General features: G+C 42.4%; 1 protein-coding gene across 1 annotated transcript; it reads right to left on the bottom strand.

Annotated features, from left to right (window-relative positions):
• Window positions 1-1,309: 1,309 nt before the first annotated feature.
• LOC103364165 (homeobox protein Dlx4a-like) lies at window positions 1,310-17,601 on the bottom strand. The gene is made up of 3 exons (XM_008291190.1): window positions 16,782-17,601; window positions 12,855-13,051; window positions 1,310-2,711 (listed from the first exon to the last, which is right to left on the bottom strand). Exons 1-3 carry the CDS (start codon window positions 17,116-17,118, stop codon window positions 2,469-2,471), a joined length of 777 nt encoding a protein of 258 aa, XP_008289412.1. The 5' UTR covers window positions 17,119-17,601; the 3' UTR covers window positions 1,310-2,468.
• Window positions 17,602-24,508: the final 6,907 nt, after the last annotated feature.

Raw genomic sequence — 24,508 nt, 5'->3', positions numbered from 1 at the left:
AGCAACAATGCAAATCTGTAATATTCACTCAACAGATCAATTTGTTGTGAGAGGATTAGTCCTCGGTAATCCACTTTGATGGAATCCACGACTTCCTCGCCTGTTCCTTTGGGGCCCGAGGCGGAGGGATATTCCCTTGACTGACAATTACACGTAATTATAGCGTCAGAGTGAAAGCTTTATTTAACAAGCTGTGTCCTAAATTACCCATAATTGACATGGTCATTTTATAAAATCATTGACGATGTTTGACGACTCTTTTTGCGTTTCCAGATGTTTCGCGGGGCAAAAGATGTGACCCGAGTCTTCTGATTTACGACTTTAGAGAAAATGGCTCCGGGCCACGAAGACCTTACGCTGAGGAGGGACGTGTTGTTTCAGCGAGACGTTGCTGAAGTTCATATCATCTGTTAAAGGTGTAAAAACAAAAGATGTCCACTGTTAGACGCAAGTTAAGTAAACAAAATCAAATCTGATGGCGACGATCACTGGGTTTGATTTATGTTTAGTATATCGCTGATAGATGTTGCCAATAAATTACTGGCAAAAATATCAACCACCACAATTATTGGGTTACACCAGTTAAACTAAAACTTTCCGAAGACACGAATGAACAGCACATTGAGAGGAGTGGGTGGAGTGTGAGGTCAGAATATTGAGGGATTGATTGAGAAAATGACAAAGTCTGAGTGTATTTCTTTACATAGATTGTCTTTAAATCGTCTGTCATTTTCTTTTTGGCTCAATCTTGGTTGCTTTTATATACAGCAAAGATCTCTACGAGGTGTGTCCAGGACTGGTGTCACAAAAGATATATTTCAAATCCAAACTACAAACTACGAGTTTCCCCCTTCCATGTAATCCTCCTGGAGTCTAACATACATCCCCAGCCTTCTCTTCACGCCGCCATGCACTCCTGGAAGGATTCTTCTGGGATCCTCCGTCATCACAGCCATCTTGATGTCGTCCACGTCTTCAAAACAGGTCTCCTTGATGACCCCCTTGAGCTTGGGGAAGAGGAAACATTCCCAATGTCCTGCCACAACTCTTGCCTCTTCTCGCACACTAATTAACCAAACGCCGCAGGATCTCTTTGTAGACGTGCTGGTTGATCGTCTGAAGAGGAAAACTGGTAGTTTGTAGATTGAAATATATCTTTTGTGACACCAGTCCTGGAACTTTTCCCACCTCCACCTTGTACGCGCTAAAAACCACATCCCTATACAGCTAAATCTAACTAAGCTGCATTCTCAGTAACGTCTTAAAGAAATGAACTTCACAAACACACTATAAATACGACATATTAACATATCTTTGCTATGCATTTTATTGCTTTACTGTTTGCTCTGTTTCAGCCAACCAGTTATAAATTAGACGAGGAAAGACTTGTAACCCTGGTAACCAAAATAATTGGAGGAAAGGCTTCAAACATGTTGTGAAAGGGTTGATTTTTTAGCTCAGACAATGACATCTTCCCAACTTAACCAACTACTTTTGGTGCCTAAACCTCACCAAACAACAAAAACCAAAGTGTTAAGAACAGTTGTTTAGGAATGTAATGCCTTTATATGAACCTGTTGGCACTGCATCAACAAGCATCACCAGAAGTTTCTTTTCCTTTTTTAATCTGATCCGTCTTTTAACATAAGCAAACCAGAGGGTTCACCCAATCAATACAGTCCATTAAAAAAAACAAAAAAAAACAATTGTGAGGAAGCCCTGAAGAACCTTTCTTTTTACATGTGTACCTGCCCACAAAAAAACAAAACTAATAAACGAACAAACAAACAAACAAAAACTCCCGAAGTGTCCAGAATCAGGAGTCGGCGTTAGCTTTGAGTCGTAGCGTCACTTATAGCTTTATCAAAAATATCAAGCCGAGCCGCTCTGGAGGCAGAAATAACTCGACAGGCTGTTTTATTTTGGCGATGTAGTTTCGTTATTTCAAGACTTATTCCTCCAATGAATGAACAGTTGAATGCTAAATCTACTTTTTTGTACGGAATTTAGGACGTTGCAATGAAGGCTAGTTAGCTAGTGTTAAAAAGCTCCTGACAGGATGACTTATTGGAGTTTGTAAGTTTATTAGACTTCCATTTTCTTTAGTTTAATTTGGTTATACGTGTCACTGAGAGCTGAGCATCCTTCTTAATCAAATCTGATACGAGCCATTTCGTTGATATGTTGGATATCACTTGTGTAAACATAATAAAAAGTCTTACATGCTTCATTTAAAATGCTACAATTGGTGCTAGCATGTTGTCGTTTTTATGTTTACATCCTGATGTCGAATTTTCTAAATAGTAAAAAGTAAATTCAATCTATTTACTACAACTTATGATTGCCACTTTTTTGCCTCCAGAGCAGCTCAGACTCTTAACAATGTCCTCGTCCCTTTACAGCTCCAGTTCATCTCGCGTGTATAAATCCGTATAAATTGTCCCGGAAGTGTTGCGTCCTCCAATCTGTCACATCATCTGAGTCCTGGGCATGGAGTCCTGCTGGTGTCCGGGGTACCAGTGTCCAAAATTGTTCATGTACCCTCCTGAGTGCACCGGCGTGCCTTTGGCAGCCATGCTGATGTCCCACAGGGAGCATGGGGAGGAGGACGACGCCGGTGGGGGAGCGAGGTGGTCCCCCTCCGGTCCACAGGGCCCGTTCTTCATGATCTTCTTATACTTGGACCGTTTGTTTTGGAACCATATTTTCACCTGAAGGATGGGGAAAAAAAGGATAGAGTTATAAAACTTTCATCCCCAAGTCATCAGGACACACTTTCAACTAACCTTTACGGTGTTGGGTTGGTGAAAAGTTACGAAAACTAGAACTGGCAATCCCTGGGGCGGTTGTGAATGCTGGAAGCTGGAACCTCAAGACTCAAAGACAATCTGCTCAACCAACCGAGCACAGGATGAGCATCACGTTTCGTATTTTAGTTTGGGAACCATGGTTACAGCTTTAAGGGTATTGGAGTTATTGCACACCAAAAAACGTACACAACAACAATAAAGAGTTAACAACAGTGCAGTCAAAGTTGAATTGATGAACTGTTTTTTTATTAATCCAAGCGTTTACACCAGTTTTCCCACAACTAAAGAATAACCTGTGATGATGCGTATACCTCAAAGTAAGGAAACCATTCTAGACGAGTTCAACCACTTGCATCATCTACAGGAATCCCACTGCATTCCACTGGAGTCATATCGGTTAGCTGCTATCATTGGTTCCTAAATCTCTGGCAGTAATCTAAGCTCAGCGAACCTTTCTAGCTGTTGAAACTTCTGGAAGCAACTAGCGTTACCGGTTCTGTTGTCTCTAGTAGCTTATGTTTCCGCCTCTTTAAAGGAAGCACATTCATACGCTGAACGCATTCACCATCAGACATTCATTAGAACAGAACAGCTGCGATCCACGTAACTGAACGACACCCTTACCAAAGCGAAATGTTTGTGGAAGAGAAAAAAATGTCGTCAACTGAAGGCAACGTTCCGGCAATAATGAGACATTTGCCAATTTCCTAGTTAATATCTCCACCTGCGGTTCACCACAGTTTGCTAAACGTCTAGTAAACTCCTGGTAACAAATTTGCTCTCAGTGGCAAACACGTCAGTTCACGTTTCCGCAAATAGACTTAACGGGAAATAACGGCACAACTTAAAGTTCTCTGGCGGTTGTTTGGGAGTGTTGCTGCTAACTTCCCTTCATGTTAGTTCAAGTTACCCGCGCAGTGTATGAACGAAACATCACTTTCTATTATCAGAGGCATGAGCACAGAAATAACGCCAGCTGTTTAAAGCTTCCACTACATGCTAGCTTAGCTGCTCCACTGCAAGTTAGCTGAACTTTAGCTGCACGAATCCAGCTTTTATAAAACAGTGAAAACTTTTAAAGGGGTGTTTTACGTCCTAAGAAAAGGAAACAATACATATTAAAACTATAAAACGAAGAGTCTGTGGTCAATAACAATGGAAGTAAAAGTAACATATATAGGTACAAATGAAGTCAGTAAAATTTTACAGCTTGACAAGCTAGCGGTAACAATTTAGCAGACAGAGATACCATTAAACGTGCCGACAAAGCAACTTTGCTGTAAACCTGTAATACTACAGGAGCTAAAATTACCAGTAGTTATTCCCGTGGACTCATGGTTATAGCCTGAAGGCCTACAGAAGGGTAAATACACAATATATGGATGAGCTAGCAAGTGTTTCATGGGATACTTGAAAGATACAGCTCAATGATTCCACCAGTGATGTTGGGAATTATACGATTTCTATGTTCAATTTAATGTTAACTTATTAAATTTGAACTGATTCCAGAAGGCAGCAGGTCCATAGGAAGAACATTAAGTACATGTGTGAATAGCGCAGACACAATTATACATCTGAAAATGTTACGCCGAATATCACTTCAATAAATGTTCTGCGGTTAGAGGTGAATCAGTTGTGTTGATACAAATGGTATGATCTCTGTTTCAAGCGTGCTTGCAAATTGAGCATCAAATTACACAAATATGCCTCTCGGGCAACCTGTCAGCGTAGCGGGGAACGAATGAATCATAAATCGTCGGTGAAGGTTACTTTTGTCTGAAACAGGTTTTAACTGCGCCGTAAAGAGAAAAAAAACAAACGCCCACGGGACTGGTTGTTGAGCGGAGAGAAAACACTCTGGCAAGTCGAGGAGGAGAAAAAGATGAAAGTCCAAAGAAATAGAGGAGAAAACAGTGTTGGCCCTGGAGTTGTTTTCTACTCCATCGTGGGGATTATTACGCTGGGAGTTTATTGGAAATTATGAAAAGGGTTGATGTGGTTTTATGGAAGATATTTTATTCTATAAAAAATCTAATTTCAGACTGCTTTAATTGACTCGGAATATGTGGAAAAAATTATCCATTTACGCGATAATCATAAAGGCGCTTAGCTTTCACACCCAGCTTTTGGGCCGAAACAGCCAAGAAGTCATGGAGGGCAAAATCTGACATTTAATTCGATTTCTATTGTTCCAGCGTATCTGCTGACGTCAATCGCAGCCTGTTAGAAGTTGGATGGTGGCGCGTACATAAAATGAAACTCCATAAATATGCGATGCCATTGTAATTAAAGCCCATAATGACTCAGATTTATACCATATTTGGTCAATTCTAGTTACATTAAAAATCCTATCTGAAACCTGTATTTCTCATTATACAGCCGAGCTCCTTCTTTTATAATAATCTATATGTGAGCGTAATAAAAGTGACAGCCACCAAACCGCAGTGCCTCCGATGTAATAATTACCTGAGGTGGTGTACCACTGTGGATGAAAACCCAAAGCGAGCATGTGGAGCGTAGCTTATGAGGCCAGGAGTCAATCAACAGCGCGTTAAGTTAATGCAGCCTCAGTGAGAGGATTTCTTCTGTAATTATTGGTTTCATATTCCAGCAGCAACACGGAGTTGACAGCTTCCCTGAGAGCGTGGCTAATGACGCCGACGTTAGGGGAGGAGGGTGGCGGAGAGGCAGGCCAGGTGCCACTGACACCGAGTGTGAACATGAACACATTAAGCCACAAAAAAGGTGATCAGAGGTTTTTTTCTTTAGAAATCTTCTTAGCGTGTCGTGTGAGAGATCGTTAGATATCAAGAAAGTTTCACGGAAAAGAAAAAAACCCATCAGTACTGTGCTACGTGCCATTTCTCAGCTGCGTCTGGGAACATTAGCGACTTCGATGGAAAGCGGTCAGCGGCTGGCTGGCAGCCTAATGGCACGGAGGCGGGAATGGCGATGCGGTGCGTGATCGCTATCTCCGAGCGTGTTTGTGTTTCTGTGTGTGTGTGTGTGAAAACGCACACACGAGTTACATGTGTCGCAGATGCGTGAGTGTGTGTGTGGACTAAAGTGCGCCCGTGTATGTGAGGAATGTGCACAGAACATGATGCACGTAAGCACACTGGGCTAATTACAGCTGAGTGTACGTCTCGGCACAAGCTGTTCTGTGTCTCCATCTATTAACTATGTCACCAACAGCAGGGAGAAAACAAACTAGTTTTACGTATATCGCACAGTTGTCCCCACTAATATATATATTTACAATGATTTTTTTAATGCATCTCTGCCTGGTTTTAACAAAACTAACAACTAAACTGTTCTAAAAGTATAATTCTTTGTGTCTGTCTTTACATAGATTGTCTTTAAAGTGGCTCGATCTTGGTTGCTTTTTATAGACAGTATAGGAACTCTACCTATATACGAGGTGTGTCAGAAAACTTCCAGGACTGGTGTCACAAAAGATATATTTTAAACTATAAGTTTTCCCCTTCCAAGTAATCCCCCTGGAGTCTAACCCACTTCCCCAGCCTTCTCTTCACGCCACCATGCACTCCTGGAAGGATTCCTCCTCAGCTCCGTCGTCACAGCCATCTTGATGTCGTCCACGTCTTCTAAACGGGTCCCCTTGAAGACCCCCTTGAGCTCGGGGAAGAGGAAACAATCCCTTGGAGCCAGGTGGGGTGAGTAGGGAGGTTGCTCCAGCACGGAGATGTTCTTCTCAGCCAGGAACTCGTCCCGCCACAACTCTCACCTCTTCTGAACGAAGCAAACGCTGCAGGATCTCTTTGTTGATCGTCTGAAGGGGAAAACTGGTAGTTTGGGTTTGAAATGTATCTTTTCTGACACCAGTCCTGGAACTTTTGTGAGGAACGGACGTAACTTTTGCAGGTATAACAGCATTCGTAGAATTAATTTTCAACGTCTGAAAGCCACATCTTCACATGGTAACGATCAGACAGCGAAAGGAAAAGGGGCAACAACCAGGAGCTGAAAACAATGCGGGAGAAAATTAAGGCAAAGAGTACAATTACAATCCAAACTATCGGTTTCTGAACGTTAGTCACGGGGTACCACTCCCTACAAAATCCTCTCTCCTCTCTCATCTTTGCAAAAGGCAACAACTGTACAGTTCTAACAGTAGCACTCGTTCTCCGTGTGCACAAATATGAGAAACCTTGAAAAACGTTCTCTCCAATGTTGTGATTCAACCTCAAAAAACTCATCTTTGTTTATTAAAAGATGCATATTTAGAGTTTGTTTCTGGTGGCTTAGATGTAACTCGACACTGCAAATCTGCTAAGTTCTTCTTTGTCTGTCTCCAGCTCGAGCACACCAGCTCACCGACATCTCCACTCAAACACTGTAAAAATTCTCTCCGCTGCAGAATTGGAGGAGTTCAGTCGTACAACCGATTCTGAATAAGAAATAAATTGACAGAAAGCTCCACCCTGCAAACAAACAGGTTTAGTTCCTTTGGTTTTGTAACTTATGAAACCTCGAAAGCATGAATCTGTGTTCTTGAAACTGTCATCATTTCGCCGTGGCGTTGACTGCTCACGATATGTCACCTTGCATCACAAACACCATAAGAGCACGTTAGCAAATGGTACATTTCCACCAGAAGGGGTTCTCCAGTGCACCATGCAGCTTCACTTCCTGGTTCAACTTTATCTGTTCTTGTCAGAATTTCATACAAACTTTCCCAGAGAAAGATTATTAGAGACGTCACGGATGCACAAGTGGTCGCCACTCTGGCTAAACTCTTGGCCTGTTTAATACCCAAACCCGTATCAGAACATTTGCTGCCCCGTTGGACCTATTTGTAGAGATGCTGCTTCCTAAGATCCTAGAAATTACTGGTCAACACACTGTCACTGCCAGCCCATCAGGTCCTTGGTCAGGGCCCATTTGGTGTCATTTTATAATGCCCTTTACTGTAATTTTGGTTGAGATAATATAAAGACACGGGTCTTTATAGGGCTCCGTGCAGGAGCCTGAGGTTTGGCCCCTTGGAATGGATTATTTTTGTTTTTTGTCACTGTTTGGTTAGATTAAGGCAAGAAAACTACTTGGTTAGGTTTAGGAAATGATTCTGGTTTCGATGGTCTGGGTTAAAATACACCCTTTCTCAACATTAACCACATAGTGGAAGGCAAACTTTTTCCATCCGCAATGAACGTGACAAGTCCCACCCCAGTGTGGAGTGTCTAGAGTATGATTGGATGCTTAAAAAGCAGCTGCAGAGAGAACATTTGGACATGTGGTTTCTTCTATTTCAAATGTTACGGAAGTCTATGAGACTAAACTGGATGTTGAAAAATGATGCTGAAGTGGTATCCAGTGCGTTAAAATGTGACACCGGGGGTCCTGAGCAACAACCTTTAAACCCAAGTTGTAATAGAACCTATTTTTTCTTTAAAGTTAAATATCTAGTGTTAGGCAATGAATCGGCTTTCTCGTTCAACATTGTTGTGATGTGCACGTAAAAGTAAGACCACAGCCAGCTGCTGGTTGGCAGGTTACCAGCACCTCTAATGCACATCACTTGACATGTCATGTCTTGTATCCTTTATCTATGCAAAAGAAATTTCCTCCGATGCTGCGTCTGAAAGCCGCCCCCTCGCTCTGCCATTCCAAACCCGTCTTCCACAAACTACATTCCTACTCAAGCGAACTGAATTCTCAATTGCGTATTGAAAGAAATGTATGTTTTCCCTGAAGTGTAACGTAGTAGGAAAGGCCGCCAGTTTGAAGAAGCCACATAAAGAGACAGGAGTCATGGAGGAAACACAGCCAGGGTGATCCAGACTCATGTCCCATGTGGGGTCAAGTTATTGTGCGGTGAAGTCTTATTTTTACTTGATTTCAAATGTTTTTGTGATACGCTACAAACAACCGTAATCCATCCAAACTATAATTCAGATTGCGGTTTACTTGTATAGGAACGTAGTTTGTGAGATTCGCTGCCCCCTACCAGCCACTCACTTAGTCAATAGGGACAGTAAAGTGACTTATTGGACACTTACTAACCATCGTTCTGTTGACATTGGTTGTCGTGTACATGTTAGAGACACCACTGTACATGTTCCACTATAGGGCGCAACAGAGATCCAGATCAAGCCTCCTAAAAGTGACTTTTGTTCTTTTTGTGGGCACAGATTGTGGCTTCATTAAATGTAGTGTTAACAGGATATCAAGCCTACTGGTAGTAGTAGGAGGAGGATTAGGAATGATATCTGCTGCCTTCTAACACTTGTTTAATGGTATAACATCCCAGTTGGATGCTATTAAAAGGTCTGTTGCCTTATTTCTTAAAACATAACTCACTTCGAGAGCTAAGTAACTGCTGCTGTAAAGATTGCGGCAAACTAAGACGAAGCAGCTTTTTTCTGATCCGAAACACCTGAAGGAACATACAGAGAGAAAGGGAAGTGGAAATAAAAAGGAAACAGCATGCTCCCTCAGCGAGCATATTAGGAAAGCACGGTTAGAATGATTTGCAGCAGACCACAATGAAAAACCACTTTGCCGCTATGAAAGGCGAAGGCAAATGAATGGATCATCTCTTACTCCCAGTGTAAACATAGCTGCAGCGGTTAATTCATACGGGATTAGGACAGTTCAGCCGATGACATTGGCTGCTCATGTATGCTCAGTGTACACTCACATGCGGCGGATCGTGTTTCAAATGCCGTATTCCCAAACACTCCTATCTAATGTTTCCCCAACAGGACACCTGCTCACGACTCCCGGCCTTTATTTTTCACCTTCCTGACATGTGTAATGTATCCGCGGTAATTCTACACAGAGTACTACAAGCCTACATGTGTCATAAACCCCCTTTATCTGCGCGAGCTAAGATGTTGCTACATGTCCAGCGTTCATCATCATTTCCTGCTGTTGCTTCACGAAGAACAATGACTGTAATTACGGTCGGGACGATAACCGCCAGAAATAACAGTGCATTCTGGCACGCCGAGTCAATTTGTCTACAGTCTGCATTCAGAATGGGTTATTTGCTAGAAAAATACTTCCTATTTTCCAAGTCTGACCCGGTCCTCCCAAGAGCTAAAAGCAGTTTGCAGTGCTGCTAATGACACTAGCTAGCTGACGCGATAGCTGCTATGCATTTTGGCATGCTAACACAATTTGTGAAGACTCTACATTTAAAATATGTGTAATTTTGAGGGGAAGTTCTATCTTTTATTCTGATCTGTTCTTTTAAAGACCTAAAAACAATCTACAGTATTTTTTAAAGCAGACTCAATCGCAGCTAGTGCTAATGACACTAACCCGATGCTAGTTGATGTATCAGCTGCTATGCATTTTGGCATGCTAACTCAATCTGTCTACTTTTAAAATATTGTGTGGGGAAAATGCTTCCTTTAAAAGAAATAAATAAATAAAAAATCCCATCTGTTTCTTCCAAGAGCAAAAAGTTTTTTTTCCCCCCATTTTTCATTTTTAGTGATAGACTCAGTTGCAGCAGCTAATAAAACTAGCTAGCTAATACAACAGTTGCTATTCATTTTGGTAAGCTAAATCAATTTAAATAGAGTCTACATTCAAAATAGGTGTAATTTGAGGGGAAGTGCTTCTTTTTTTTTCCTTGCAAGAGAGAGAAAAGCGCAGTTTACAATATTTTTGGTGGCAGACTCAATTGTAGCTTGTGCTAATGACACAAAGCTAGCCGGCGAGCTAGCCCCAGCTAAAACTTAAACCTAAAGCTAAAACTACTTTTAGTTATTTATTTTTTTAACTGTACTGAAAAATATTTAGGTTTGCTATTAAACAAATAAACACGGTAGTAGGCAAATATTTTGTTAATTGTGTAAAACACCAGCTAAGTCAAGCTAAAGGTTCGCTTTGTTCATAGTAACCGCCGTCTCAGCTTTTGCCTAAATTACATTTAAAATGGATTTAAATATATGTAGTTCAAAAATACATTATTTTAGGTTATTCAATTTAATAAAATATAACAAATTGTATTACTAAATAATTACGAACTACTGAAACTACTGAAGAAAAAAATCCAAACAACCAATCAGGACCAAAAACTCAACATAACACGATATGATTTAAAGTTCAGCGTTACAAACAAATCAGACACTAGTTTGAGGAAAAGTTCCCCCATTTTGAATCCACCGGACCACCCATTCTTTTTATGAGCATCTGTTGCTGTCTCCAGATTCCGAACATTTAGTCATTTGTGAACTCTTTCACCACTACCGACTTATCAGCCTGCAAACGAGGAGCCTTGAGCGCTGATTTCAATTCTAAGGTATCAGCAGATTTCTGGGAAGACTCAGGACAGACTGATTCACCACAAGCTGTATTAGTCCAAAACAAAAAGTGAACCACATTTTCCCATCAGCGTCCTCTCACAGGGTCGCCAGTGCATCTTTTTTTTTGTTGTTCTTTTTGGCTCGACGCTTCTGGACAGCTATTTTCGAACGGCTCCCTGTTCCAGAGATACGGTCACAACCTGACAATCTCTGGACGCTTCGCAGAGATTCTTCGGCTTTTATTTGATGTGCACGTTGCTTTGCGTCGAGGAACGGCGGTTGCTAAGAAACCCGTTCCTCTGACCTGGAAAATCAAACGCTCCGCCCGGCTTACGGAGATGTTGTCTGTTGTGCAGATGGAAAGAGTGCGTCTGTACGAACCCAGTAACAGAACCAGGTCCAAAGAATATCGGGGCCTTTGTTGCATCGCGTCGCTGCTTCATCGGTGCTGCTCGTCTTCATTCCCAACATGCTAATATTGTAAAAGACAGCTGTTGTTTTTCTTGACTCCTTTAGTAGGTTTGCCTTTTTTTTCCTCTCTTTTAGTTCATATTTAGTTTAATTTATTGAAAACTGTAAATAAAAAACTTTATTCCCTCAAACAAATTAGTTTAAATGGAACTAAAAGAACATTTTACTCGCATTTCGGAAGGATTATTGGATGTACGAAGGTATTCCATCTGTATTTTTAGTCTTTATTGGTGGAAAAATAATCAAATTACTCCGCTCTGCCTTTATAGACCGGTCCTGTATGAAATAAATGAGGCATACGTTGCTTTTTTCTTTGACTTATAGTTAATAACGCCACATTGGCAACCGCCCTCCTAATGCACAAAAAACGCTCAGAAAAGAAGAACAGCAGGCACAGAACCCGACCCCCGGTTCTCTGAAGCAGCGTTCCCAGCCAACGAACACAAACATAAAAATGCCTGATAGCGATTTTATTTAGGGAAAAAACACGAGGTTTAAAGCTGTTTAACAACCGGTCTGTCGTTCGCAAATGGTGAAGAATGAAACTATGAAAAAAAAAAGTGCTGGTCATCAGTTTGAAGATTTAAACACCGAAGCTTTCATCGATACTCTGAGAAATATTTTTGGATTATTCATAAAATCTGCAGCAAACACGATCCAATGTTGGTTTACTGACTTCACATGACAGACAAAATGGCTGCCGGTGAGCTTCTGCTTGAGTGTGTGTGTGTGTGTGTGTGTGTGTGTGTGTGTGTGTGTGTGTGTGTGTGTGTGTGTGTGTCAGAGAGAAAGAAACTAGACAAATACAAAGTTCTGCGAGCGGGGAGATGACCTCCGGCAGAACCCAGGTTCAACCTCCACTAATTACACAAACGCGGCTCTTTGATTTGCTTCCTCGATCCCACGACGTGAACCCGTGACTAAAACTCGTCGGCTTCATCTCGTCAGCGTGTAATTACGCTCGGAGGAACACGCAGTAACACCAGTTGGTGAAGAATGCACCGGCGCCTGTTTGGGCTTTTTGGTTTCAGTGCGACAGCGAACAATAGAAACAATCAAAGGTGTGATTGATTTGGATTAAAGCTAATTTCATGTCCGCGCAATTTAACAGCTAACACCCTAAATTAGGCAAATTAGGAAGGTTTCCAAACGTTAATCATCACTTCTTTTTTTTTTTTTAACGCCTCACATCAACACAGAATATCTCTAATGATTTGATTCCTTTTGCTTTTATAGTTTATCTTAACGCATCAGAGTGGATGCAGCTCTATCCGACCGTCCTCCACCTCACCTGGGTCTGCGTCAGGCCCAGCTTGGCGGCCAGGTCGGCCCTCTCGGGCAGGGCGAGGTACTGGGTTTGCTGGAAGCGCTGGTTGAGCGCCTGGAGCTGCAGACTGGAGTAGATGGTGCGAGGCTTCCGGATCTTCTTCCCCTTCCCGTTCAGCCTCACCTCCCCGTTCTCGATCACCGCCGTGGGCTTCTCGTGCTCTAAACGACGAGGACGAGGAGAGTTAGTACCAAGGCTGGGTTTTCAGTGGAGACAGAAGCTAAAGAAAGTCATTAATGTGTTCAGATAATTAGTAGGTGTGCAAATGGGAGCAGAAATAAAGTGAGAAGGTCTCGAGCTTCTAGTGGAGCAGAAACATGTTGGAAATGAATCATGTGTTTGTTTGTCACTGTGTTTGCTCCAATACAGAATTTTTATTTTTGTAAATAGCAGAAAATCTTTTCCTAACCATCAAGAACATATTTTAATTACATAGTTTTTGTCTAATATATTTTTTAGAAACACAAATATACATACATGCTCTTGACCAGCTTAAATTTGAACTAAAATTTGCACCAAATTTCAAAATAAAACGAGGGAACAGGGATGGTGCTAATGAACAGAAATAAAAGAAATTTGCCACATTAAAATGAGATAAAGTGTGTAGAACTTCCTCCAGCACTTTAAAAACAACCAACATACTGGACGTGTTGATCCAGTGACTCGAATCCACATTAACACTGTTTCCCTGCTACATGAACCCACACTGAGCCCGTGTCCCAATAAAGATTTAGTTTTTCCTTTTAAATAACAGAAAATCTTTTCCTAACCATTAAGAATTTTACCCCAACATATTTTAATTAAATATTAGTTGTCTAATATATTTTTTAGAAACACAAATATACATACATAATCTTGGACCATCTTTAATTTGAACTAAAATTTGCACCAAATTTCAAAATAAAATCAAAGGTGAGGGAACAGGGATGGTGCGAATAAACAGAAATAAAAGAAATTTGCCACATTAATAAGAGGTAATGCGTCTATAACTTCATCCAGCACTTATGTATATAAAAAACCAACATACTAAACATGTTGATCCAGTGACTCGAATCCACATCAACACTGCTTCAGAACCACCCACTGGTACCGAGCACCCTGCTACATGAACCCACACTGGGCCCGTGTCCCAAAAAAGATTTTTTTTTTTACCTTTTAAATAACAGAAAATCTTTTCTTAACCATCAAGAACATATTTTGATTACATAGTTTTTGTCTAATATATTTTTTAGAAACACAAATATACATACATGCTCTTGACCAGCTTAAATTTGAACTAAAATTTGCACCAAATTTCAAAATAAAATGAGGGAACAGGGATGGTGCTAATGAACAGAAACCATAACTTAAGTATAACTTCATCCAGCACTTATGTGTATAAAAACCAACATACTAAACATGTTGATCCAGTGACTTGAATCCACATCAACACTGTTTCTAAGCCGCCCACTGGTACCGAGCACCCTGCTACATGGACCCACACTGGGCCCGTTTGTGTTGGTGTGCTGGTTAACAGCTAATCAGCCGAACAGGCAGCTCAGCCGAGAGGGATTTTCTCCTCTCTTTTTTTTTTTTTTTTTCAGGAAAGCAATCCTGTGTATATGTTCGCCCACGCTGATCTCTGTTATGACATGAGCTCACAGCCTGCAGTGGCAGGAGAGAACAGCTGTGGACGAGCCAAGGGCCCCACAAGACGCTCTGTAAGCCGGCCTGCAGCCAGGAGGGATGGAAGCGCCGGCACGCAGGAGACCAGGGGGAACAAAAGGAAAGAATCTGACCAGGACGGAGGAGACGTGTTAGGGTGTAAAACGTTGGGTTGTGTACCGAGGCCCACAAGTAACAGTAAATGTGAGCGGCCTCTTGGTTCCAAACAGGAGATTAAGAAAATAAAGCATTGTTACCAGGCCAGCAAAAAGAAAAGGGAAATAATTCACATCATATGGGTTCTATGTGTGAACAAATATCCTTTTGTTTCCCCCGAAAACTCATTCATAAACAAAGCAGCGTAATATTTTAGCCAACAGCTCGGTGGTCAGTTAGATCCTAGAAAAGTCCAACAACGAAGAACCAAACAGGCTGATGTGGAAACCTGCTGATGGTTTTCTATCGCTCCTCGTTTTCTGTTTGAGATCGTGTTGATAGATTTTAGAAACTTTATTTACTGAGGCACAGCTTCATTTATACATCATGCAGTGGGATTTTTTTTGTTTTGTTTTGTTTGAAACTATTGATATTGTCACTTATTTAGTGTCGAGCAGCAATTATTTTAATTGTTGCTCAATCCGTTGAGTCATTCCTTGATTAATTAATTTGTTGTTTGAGCTACAAAAATGTAAATTAATGCTGAACAATTTGTCAGATATTTAGACAGAATACGTTTAAGAAGTTGGATTTTTTTTCCCCCCTTTTCCTAAAATTACTAAAAGTAAACAAAATAGCTGCAGATTAATTTGATAATAAACTAATTAATAGAACTAATAAATAATCATTGCAGCTCCACAGCTTACAGACAGACTTTAAATGAATAAAGAAATCAGTGTGGGTTAAATCACATGTAAATTACATAATAAACCAAATTAAACTGTTGTTTATTTTGATTTTCTGCTGTTTTGTGTCTATAAATTGTGAAACCATGCGGCTGTCTGGGAAGCTTTTGGGTTCCTGGTGGTTTTTAAACAGAATGAGATGATTTTTTTTTATTTAAAATTGAATGAATCCATAGAAAAAAAAGAAAAAAGAACCAAAATGCACCTGGTTCCAGAGAGGTCTCCACAAAACCCCCGAGTAGAAAATTAAAGCATGATGTGGACGAACAACAATGTTAGAAAGAAAAACTACAAATATGTGTTGGCCTGCAGTTAAATATGAGGTTTTAAAAAGAATCTGCAGCATCATGAGGAAGATTAAAATCTGCCTCTGGGCTCCATCTGTTCATAATAGTCGACAAATAGTGATGATTCCTAAACATGCAGGACTGTGACATATAAAACAACCATCATGCAAATTGGAAATGTGTTACTGCAGTTTTGGATTCCTGCTCCAGCCACAGACACGGTGTCATCCTCTATTAGACCGGACCGGGTGGAGGGGAGGAAGGGGTTTGACATCTTTATTGGCCTTTATTGGTTTTTTATGATTTAACAGAAGAAGTGATCAGGATGAATCAGTCAATGCAACAAGCAAGAGAATAAATCCCAGGGTTTTTTTTCCTGAAGGTTGAGGTTGAAATGAGTAAAAATCTGCAACGCTCAGGAGATAATAAGTGATTTAATTCCTTTTTTTTTTTTTTTAGGTGTGACAGCAGGTTGTGATCCCTGCAGCGCGCGCACAGGGAGGATGAGGATGATGAGGGTTTTTGGGGTTTGGTTTTTCTCTCTTTGGAGGGACTGAAGCTCCCGTGGGCCGCTGCGGGACACCACAGGCCCGGTGTCGGCTGCTTCTTGTGGAGAGTCCCACAGTGTGCGCAGGCCTCAAACTCATCTCCAACCCCCTCAAAAAACACACCAAAGCGCGCCTGTGTGTGGATCCAATTATTGCTGTGGCTTATTTTCATGTTTTTACAGACTTATAGATCCACTTGAAGGATTTTAATGGTCTGAATTTTTCCCCCTCTGGTATCAACCTTCGTGCGTATTTGTTGTGCGTAATGACCTCTGTGGCATCAGTTTGGCGGGTTTGTGGCCTGTTTGGTAAAAACGAGACGCTGATTTGTGAGAAAAACACATTTCAAATGCTTCTCCTGTGCTGTCTGTTCATTTTACTTTTCTTTGCCATCTTTCAACACCAATTAAATAACTGTAAATATTTGAGGTCACATTGAGGCCAAAGTAGAAGCAACACATTATTATTAATATTATCGTTATTTTTCTGTTAAGCTGTGCGTAAACGTACCCGCATCCTCCAGTCTGGTGTGTCCAAGCGCGCCGCTGTGACCCCCGTGCTGGTAGGGCAGGTATGCCCCGGGGTGGTGCGCGCTCACGGGACTGTGGTAGGGCGGGTATCCCAGCGGGCGGCCGTACGAGGATGCACCGGAGGAGAAGGGCCCGTCGTGCTGCGAGGGCCCGACGGCGTGCAGGCCGTGGACCGGGTAATGGTTGTGGGACAAGCCCGGGGAAGGCTGCTGGTGTCCGGGGTGTCCTGGGTAGCCGTGGCCGCCGAACTCCAAAAACGCCGATTTGGACGGATCAGTGGGGACTAAAGTGTCCGATATGGAGCTCATAGTCATCATTGGGGTGAGGGGCAGTGATTCGGTGGGAAAGCAGGGGGTCAGCTATGGCCTCCAGATGGGGGTCATCATCCGGCAACCCACCATAAAAACAAGAATTAAAAGAAGAAGTCAACAGGAGCGCGGGTTTTTGTTTTGCACGAACCAGCCTTTATAATAAAAAGAAACGTCGCGTTATTCCTGTTCGGTAAAAAGGCGGGTGTGAAGCGGCTCTAGGTGGGTTTGTCCTCCGCTACATCCCAGCTGAAGGGTCCAAAAACCTGACGCTCAGTGTTCAGAACCATTGAGACAAGACGGGACGCATGAAACGCGGCCAAAAAAACAAACAAACCAAAAAAAAAAAAAAAGAAAGAAAAACCTCCTAACAAAGAAACATTAAAAAAACATATATTAAATCCTTCGAGTCGGACTTTTCCCCCTCTCCGGACCGAGCCTGGTTTCCCTCCGTGCTGTGCAGACTCTCCTGGCAGTGCAGCGCGTCCCTCCCCTTCAGTGCGCACTGTGCGTCTGAACGGGCCCCTCGCTGCTTCCACTTGGCGCACGCAGCGCGCTCATTGGCTGCAGCGCTGCGCCGTGTCACACAAATCACAGGCGGCACCGGCGGCGGCGGCGGAGGACCGGCTCTGCACCGGGAGCTATTTTGGCGCAGAACGAGGCCTGAGTAATGCAAAAGAAAAAAAAGAGAAAAGAAATATGTGAAGAGCAATTATTTTTATTATAATTATTATTATTTATCCATTAAAATATGAAACGTGTGACACTGTGGACAAAAACCAAGACAGTGATTCCTCTTGTTCCTCCTCCTGGATGTCAGTTTATTAAGAAACAGTAGGTTAATAAATAAAGACATTAATTAATAAATAAACAACCAAACAACAAGCAAAGAAAAAGTCACGAGGCGCGTTTTTTCACCTGATAAATTATTTTATGGAGGTAAATGACTCCTGAGGCCTTTAATTCACTTTTCATTAAACAGAATATTAACAAGTCACTCAATGTAGGATCCAACATGTGGGATTTCTCACCTAAAATTAAATATAAAAAATACATTTGCGCATTTTTCAGCTTCAGTGTGGCGCAAAGAGAGACATCAGGGAAACGCAGCGACGATCTAATTGTTTGCCAAAAGCACAATAAGGCGGATCAGACCGAATTATTTTCATAAGCTGCTGCTGAAAGGTCGCAGGCCTTATTGTCTGAAGTGTGTCTCATCCAGCGCACACTTAAAGCTGATCCACAGTAATCCAGTTTCCTCATTATTCTACTTTCTGTCTTTTTTTAATTATTATTATTTGGCTACAAATGAATCGAATAAAATCGATTTTATTGTCCAAGTAGAAGAAGAAGAAAAAAAAGCGCACACACTCGCAGCGCCTGTGGTCCCAACATGGGGGGACAATTACGACAAACATCGTCCTTCTTGGAGAAACTCAAAACTTGTGATTTTGGGCAGAGCAGCAGCTCGGACACTGTAATTTCCCCTCAAACTCACGGTCATTACGCTCATCTGCGGTGGAAATCCCGGACTGAGCTGCTGCTGCACTCAGAAAACCCTCCACATACAGATTCACGTAAAGGATCACATGAGTGGAATTATTAAATCAGGATAAATAAAAATAAATAAATAAATACGCAAATCATAGTTTAGTATTAAAGCGTATGAACGGTGCGTAATTGTCCAAAAACCTTTATCATCCATGTGTTCTTTATGGCCTTTTATTTAACAGATTCCTTCATGTTTTTTTTACAGACATGGATGTAAAGTTATGGAAAAGCATCTTTATTTTTATTTTAATGCAGCACTAACCCCGTTCAGGCCTTTTGGTTTAGGTGACAGATATTTTTAATTTTTGAAGATTTTTCTTAAATATAAAAAGAGGGACTTTTGTCTCGCATTTGGAACCAAAAATACGTCAATTTATCAGAAAATTTATTTAACATAGTGTAAAAATCTACAATGAATACCAACTAATATTCTGCACATATTCTTTCTTGGGGTCAACAAAACTGGTGGTAAACTTGGCTCAGTTATTAGTAGTATCTCCATTTAATACTTCTTAATCATTCACTACATTTCAGAGCAAAAATACGGAGCTGGATTTATCTGACAGCCTGAATTCTTAGATTTTATCCAAACATGTTCAATTGTAAACCAGACATTTGCCACATTTACCAAAGAAGCAAAATTAGTGCATCCTTTAAAAAAAAGTTAGAAAAACTCTAACAGATGAACATAAAGTAGAGTCTGAGGTGTTAAAGCTAAAATCCTGCTAGTGTGTTTTTAAAGGCCTCATGATTCCCCCAACCCGCTTAAGACACCGAGACCACGGCGAGGATGGTTTTTAGTTTGTAATTAAACAGCAAAAAAGGTGTTTTCACTGTGAGAGTCCGGTTACCCAAAGGCCTCGCAGCTACTTTAATGTTAAGAGGTGGAAACTAGCTTCACCGTAAAAAGCAGCTAACGCACTGATCCTACTTCTGTCCGATGCCACACTTCACTGCACTGAATTTTTTGCTAAAAGTCACTTCTTCCATCTACAAAAACCTCCCCGAGGATTACGATCGATGGGTCTGTTCGCTCCGATGCCGGTGAAGGGAGCTGAAGCGTGAACGAGACGAAGAATATCAACTGTTAATGTCGAACTCTGCAGCCTTGACAGCAAAGTGTTTGCCGTGCCAGCTGGAAAAAATAATAATTGGAAGGTTGTGCAGACAAAGAGACAGAAACACACACACTTACACACACTCACACACACTCACACGAGGCAGACAGAGATGTTATGGCTTGTTTCTTCCCCTTTTCTCTTCTCCTGCCTCTAGGATCCGGCTTATTATACCAACAGGCTCATGTGTGGAGACTTATTACACATCCCAGCCTGTGCTCCAGCTTTCATCTGCGGCCAACATTCCTCCCCTCCCTGACTTCACCTCTGCAAAGCGCCGGGCACACCCTCCTTCAACTGTGTCAATGCTGTTATTTAGTGGCACGGCCTTGCTAAGTCGTCAAATTTTCTTTCTTCGGTTATTCTCCGTTTTCGCTGCCGTTTCGATAGCGACTGAAAGACGGAGCGGTCGGCTGGCGAGGGGGCAGGAGAAAGAAAGGTGCAACGTGGGAGCAAAAATTATTGGCCTCTTAAAACTCAATTGTGCAAGTGAGGGTTCTGCTCGAAGCCAAGACGCCTTCAAGTCTTAGTCTTGGAAGGTGCTAAATATGAAAAGGTTCTTCAACACAAACGTCTGGCTGGTTTTGAAGTCACTTTGGCTCAACGCTGAGGTGAATTAACAATCCGTGTTCGCTGCTACACGACGCGATTAGCTGCCCCGCAGGGAAGCAATTTGTCATCCGGCGTCAGGGGGAGATGAGTTACTGTCCGGCAGCGAGAGATGGAGCTCAAATACAAGCCGCTTGTGGGAACATGTGCGGGTCAGCTTACACCTTCGGGGACGGCGTGGGTAGATAGACTCAATGAGACGTCAAAACAATGAGCGATGAACCTAAGTGTTGCGCTGATATCCTGGTGCAGAGCTCCACTGTTAGTGAGTTCATTTATTACCATGAACACACTCAGTATTTATGGTAACTCACAAACGCTGCTCTTTAATGTGTATTAATCCGCAGCTGAAAATAGTCCCTGACAAATGTTTCTTCTTGCTTGGGGAATATTTAATAAAAAGATCCCACCTGTTTTAGGACATTACTGAGGCTAACGTTTAACGTCTTCATCAGGGCAGATAGAGCCACCAGCTGTCTAGCTTGCTCAGTACAATCCGCTCGTTTTTCAAAATAGATTCACAGACGAATAGACAAGAGGCCACGTCACCAACACCTATTCCTGAGATATTATGGCTTCACTTCTGGGGTGCTGTCGTGCTCTACATGGTAAATGGTTTGCACTTATATAACGCTTTTCAACCTTACCCAAAGCACTCTATAATGTTTCCCATCCATCCAATCACACACCAACAGCGACAGAGCCGTGCCATGCAAGGTGCCATCAGGAAATACACTGATGGACCAAAACACAACCACCTACAGATGAAGCAAATAATTATCTCATAAAGCTGCGTGTCAGGTTCTGAGATATCATAGACGGTAAATGTATGTAAATGTACGAGGTGAGATGACTGCGTTGTGACATCTCAGACATCTGCAAGGCTTGAGGGGTCACAAGTCCTTGGAGTGATGAACCAGGGGGGTCAGGTAATGTGCTGGAACAAGTCAGATCTCCTCCAATTTAACAGTTACAGGACTTAAATGATCTGCTGCTCATGTCGTAGCGTCTGATACCAGAGGGCACCTTCAGAGGTCTCGGAGAGTTCATGCCGTTACATGTTGGAGCTGCTTCGGCTGCATTCAAAGGACCAAGAAGGTATCATGGCCCTTCTAGGCAGGACACTGGGGCGCGCTGAGGTTTCAAAAGTTCCAGTGGGACAACGTCACCTCATCCTTTGAGGCCAGAAGTTTGTTGCAACAAACACGCCTCACTTCTACTGGGCATACGTCACATGCTTTGCAAACCGTTGCAACCCGATGAGCTGAACGGGTTGTAGAGCACAGCGGTACCGTTGTCCCATCCCGTGTCAAAGCACCATTTGGCAAAGGTTGGTCATAATGTTTTGGCACATCAGCAGAAACACAAAAGAAGTTTGTAATGTCATCATTAGCAGCTGTCTGAGGTCAAGAGTGGATTTCTCTGCATGTGTCCGTGACTTCATTCTACGTCGATGAACTTTTTTTTTTCTAACCCGGCACCTTTAGAACCTTTAGAACAACGCGTGGACGTGAACATGACCGTGACACGCATCCCGGACTGATAAGAGAACACACACACTGGAGAGGAGTTTGCCTGCGTGCACCACTGCTATCCCGCGAGGTGAGGTGAGGCGAGGCGAGGCGAGGCGAGGGGTAAAGGTAGACGTTGCCTGTGCGCCTCTTTCTGCTAAGACTGTAATTATGGCGTGCCATTATGGAGCGCAGAACAAAGGCGAGCCCTGCAGCTCTGCAGCAGCCGGAGAGCAGGGGATGTACTGCTGCCTCTATTCACACTGCAGTTAATAACAATACTCCTCAACGCACTGCAGACAGCGCGGCGTCAACCCTCCCACGTGTGTCTCCTTAGGTGTGTATGACACACAGGGGGGGAGGGAGGAGGGAGGGTGTGTGTGAGACAAAGAGAGTGAAAGACTGATGGGTTTGCATGGCTGTACTTTGCATATGCTGCACATGCATTCAAGTCGAGGCTTCAAGTCCAGCTTCAGGTTCACTGAGCCAAGTTCAGGTGGAAAACGAGCCAGTCGTCCTGTTAACATGAAGAAAAGGGGGGATGTGTGTTTGGGTGGCAGTGGAAGGACGCAGCGCTTTTAGTTCGAGCTGGCACCATGCGTGTGCAGAGTTGGAACGGGTGTCCAGTAGGTGGTTTTCACGGCAGACGCTTTGACTTGTTGCTGCAGGAAGAAAACAGGTGTTAACGAGAACTTTCACGTTAACTCGATGACAGTGTGACAGTGACCCACCGTGTGTATGTAACACCTGAAGCAGCAAAATGAAACTCAGCCATCAGGATCTTATTCACACATTTTCTTGCTCGTGTTAAAAAGCCCATTAAGTCCCTCATGCGTCTAATATTTCAATCAGAGTCTCAAATGGTAAACTTTAGGTCTAACTTCAGGTTAAGAAAACAACTTTTGTGGAGGGCTCTATTCAGGATTTAAGTGCGACATTTATGAGAAAACTCACAAATGATTTGGCATTTGCATATAACATGACGGGCTGCAGGGTGGCTCGGTGGTGGTTAGAACCGTTGAATGCAGCTGGAAGGTCGGCGGTGACGACACCCGGGATCTTTCTGTGTGGAGTTTGCATGTTCTCCAGCGTGAGTTCTCTCTGGGTTGCTTCCTCCCACACAGTCCAAAAACATGTTGAGGTTAATGGGTGATTCTAAATTGTCTGTAGGTGTGAATGTGAGTGTGCTTGGTTGTCTGTCTCTAAGTGCAGCCCTGTGATAGACTGGTTACCTGTCCAGGGTGTCCCTTGTCTTCACCCTAAGTCAGCTGGGATAGACTCCAGCCCCCCACGACCCTAGTGAGGATTAAGCTGTGTATAGATAATAATGGATGGATGGCACATGTAAGGACATTGTTAAACTAGACTTTATATACAGCATGACACAATACATCTAATCAATCATCCTCCAGATGTGGAGCTGAGACGAGCACAGCGTCTTGGATGCACCACCAAAAGGCCTCTTTGGCATATAAAGGATATTAAGGGTGTTTTTGTCGTGTAAATTAGTGAGTTCGTCAAATGTCAGAGAGTATACACACTTACTTTTGGAATATTCTTCCCTTCTTTGTATTTATTTTTATTCACATCTTATGTGGGTGAAAAAAACTGCCAGAACACCACTTTATGCAAGGAGATGCACTCGGACAACACAGAAAATGGCGCTAAAAAAAAAAGGTGTTTGGAGTAGACTGGCTGCTCCTTTAGCCACTGTGGTAAACCCAGAAGTCACTCGATGAATTACATATCTTATCTGACCCTTCAGAACCCCCAGGAGGAGCTGGAGGGTGCTGCTTAGCCAGCTGCAACCACAACTATGGACAGATGTAAAACCCTAAAACGCCTTCGTACTGAGCAGGGCGTGCTTGTTAGTTTTATCCTTTGTTATTACGTCTAATCTTTTAAAACTTCTCACATTGTTTGTTTGAATAACTACAAGCGATCCAACAGGATAAATGTAGCAGTATTAAAGCAGTAAATCCAGATTATTTCACTCTTTTTAACCATCATCGTAGAGATTTAGAGAGTCACACAAATCAGCAGGTGTCAAGATAATACTGAGGAGCTCCCTGCAGCTTAATGCGACTCAGGAGGAGATCCTTCATGCACTTACCAAAGTGGACGTTGTGGGAGGTTCGTTTGTGTCGTCGACTTTGTGCGACTCTTCGTTTACTTGAACATCTGCAACGGACATGGAGTTAGGACCGCCGTCAGTGGCCACGTTGACGGGATTATTTTGTTTTTGTTTTATTAGTCGTGTCACAACCCCTCAGATTAATGGACAGCAGTCACTCCCACCTCAACTGCTTCCAACAGTAAGATGCTGCTTAAACATCGGTGCATTTATATTAATCTAATAATGTTATGTATAGTAATGTGTCGGCTGTTTTCCTATAGAAAATATCATCTTAAATTTTAACACAGTAATAAAATGACCTCGATACTTCCACCGTCACACTTTAAAAACACCGATTACGTCACAGGTTTTAATCTGTGAGCGAGCCGTATCGTTTGCATAACTGTCTCGGTTAAAGAATATATTCACAATGCCGGTCGCACCAGAAAGTCTTCTGTGAGTGTTTTGCATTCTGTAAACATGATGTTGACATT

This window comes from Stegastes partitus, unplaced genomic scaffold (assembly GCF_000690725.1).
Source record: "Stegastes partitus isolate 25-593 unplaced genomic scaffold, Stegastes_partitus-1.0.2 Scaffold725, whole genome shotgun sequence".
Lineage (NCBI taxonomy): Eukaryota > Metazoa > Chordata > Actinopteri > Pomacentridae > Stegastes > Stegastes partitus.
Note: the sequence above shows the minus strand (reverse complement) of the source record. Positions and strands in the feature narration are given on the sequence as shown.

Coding starts and splice junctions, on each gene's coding strand:
- LOC103364165 (XM_008291190.1), bottom strand. CDS start 17,118: ATGATGACTATGAGCTCCATATCGGACACTTTAGTCCCCACTGATCCG. Junction 13,052..16,781: donor CACCAGACTGGAGGATGCGG/GTACGTTTACGC, acceptor CTCGTCGTTTAG/AGCACGAGAAGCCCACGGCG. Junction 2,712..12,854: donor TGGGCCTGACGCAGACCCAG/GTGAGGTGGAGG, acceptor CCCATCCTTCAG/GTGAAAATATGGTTCCAAAA.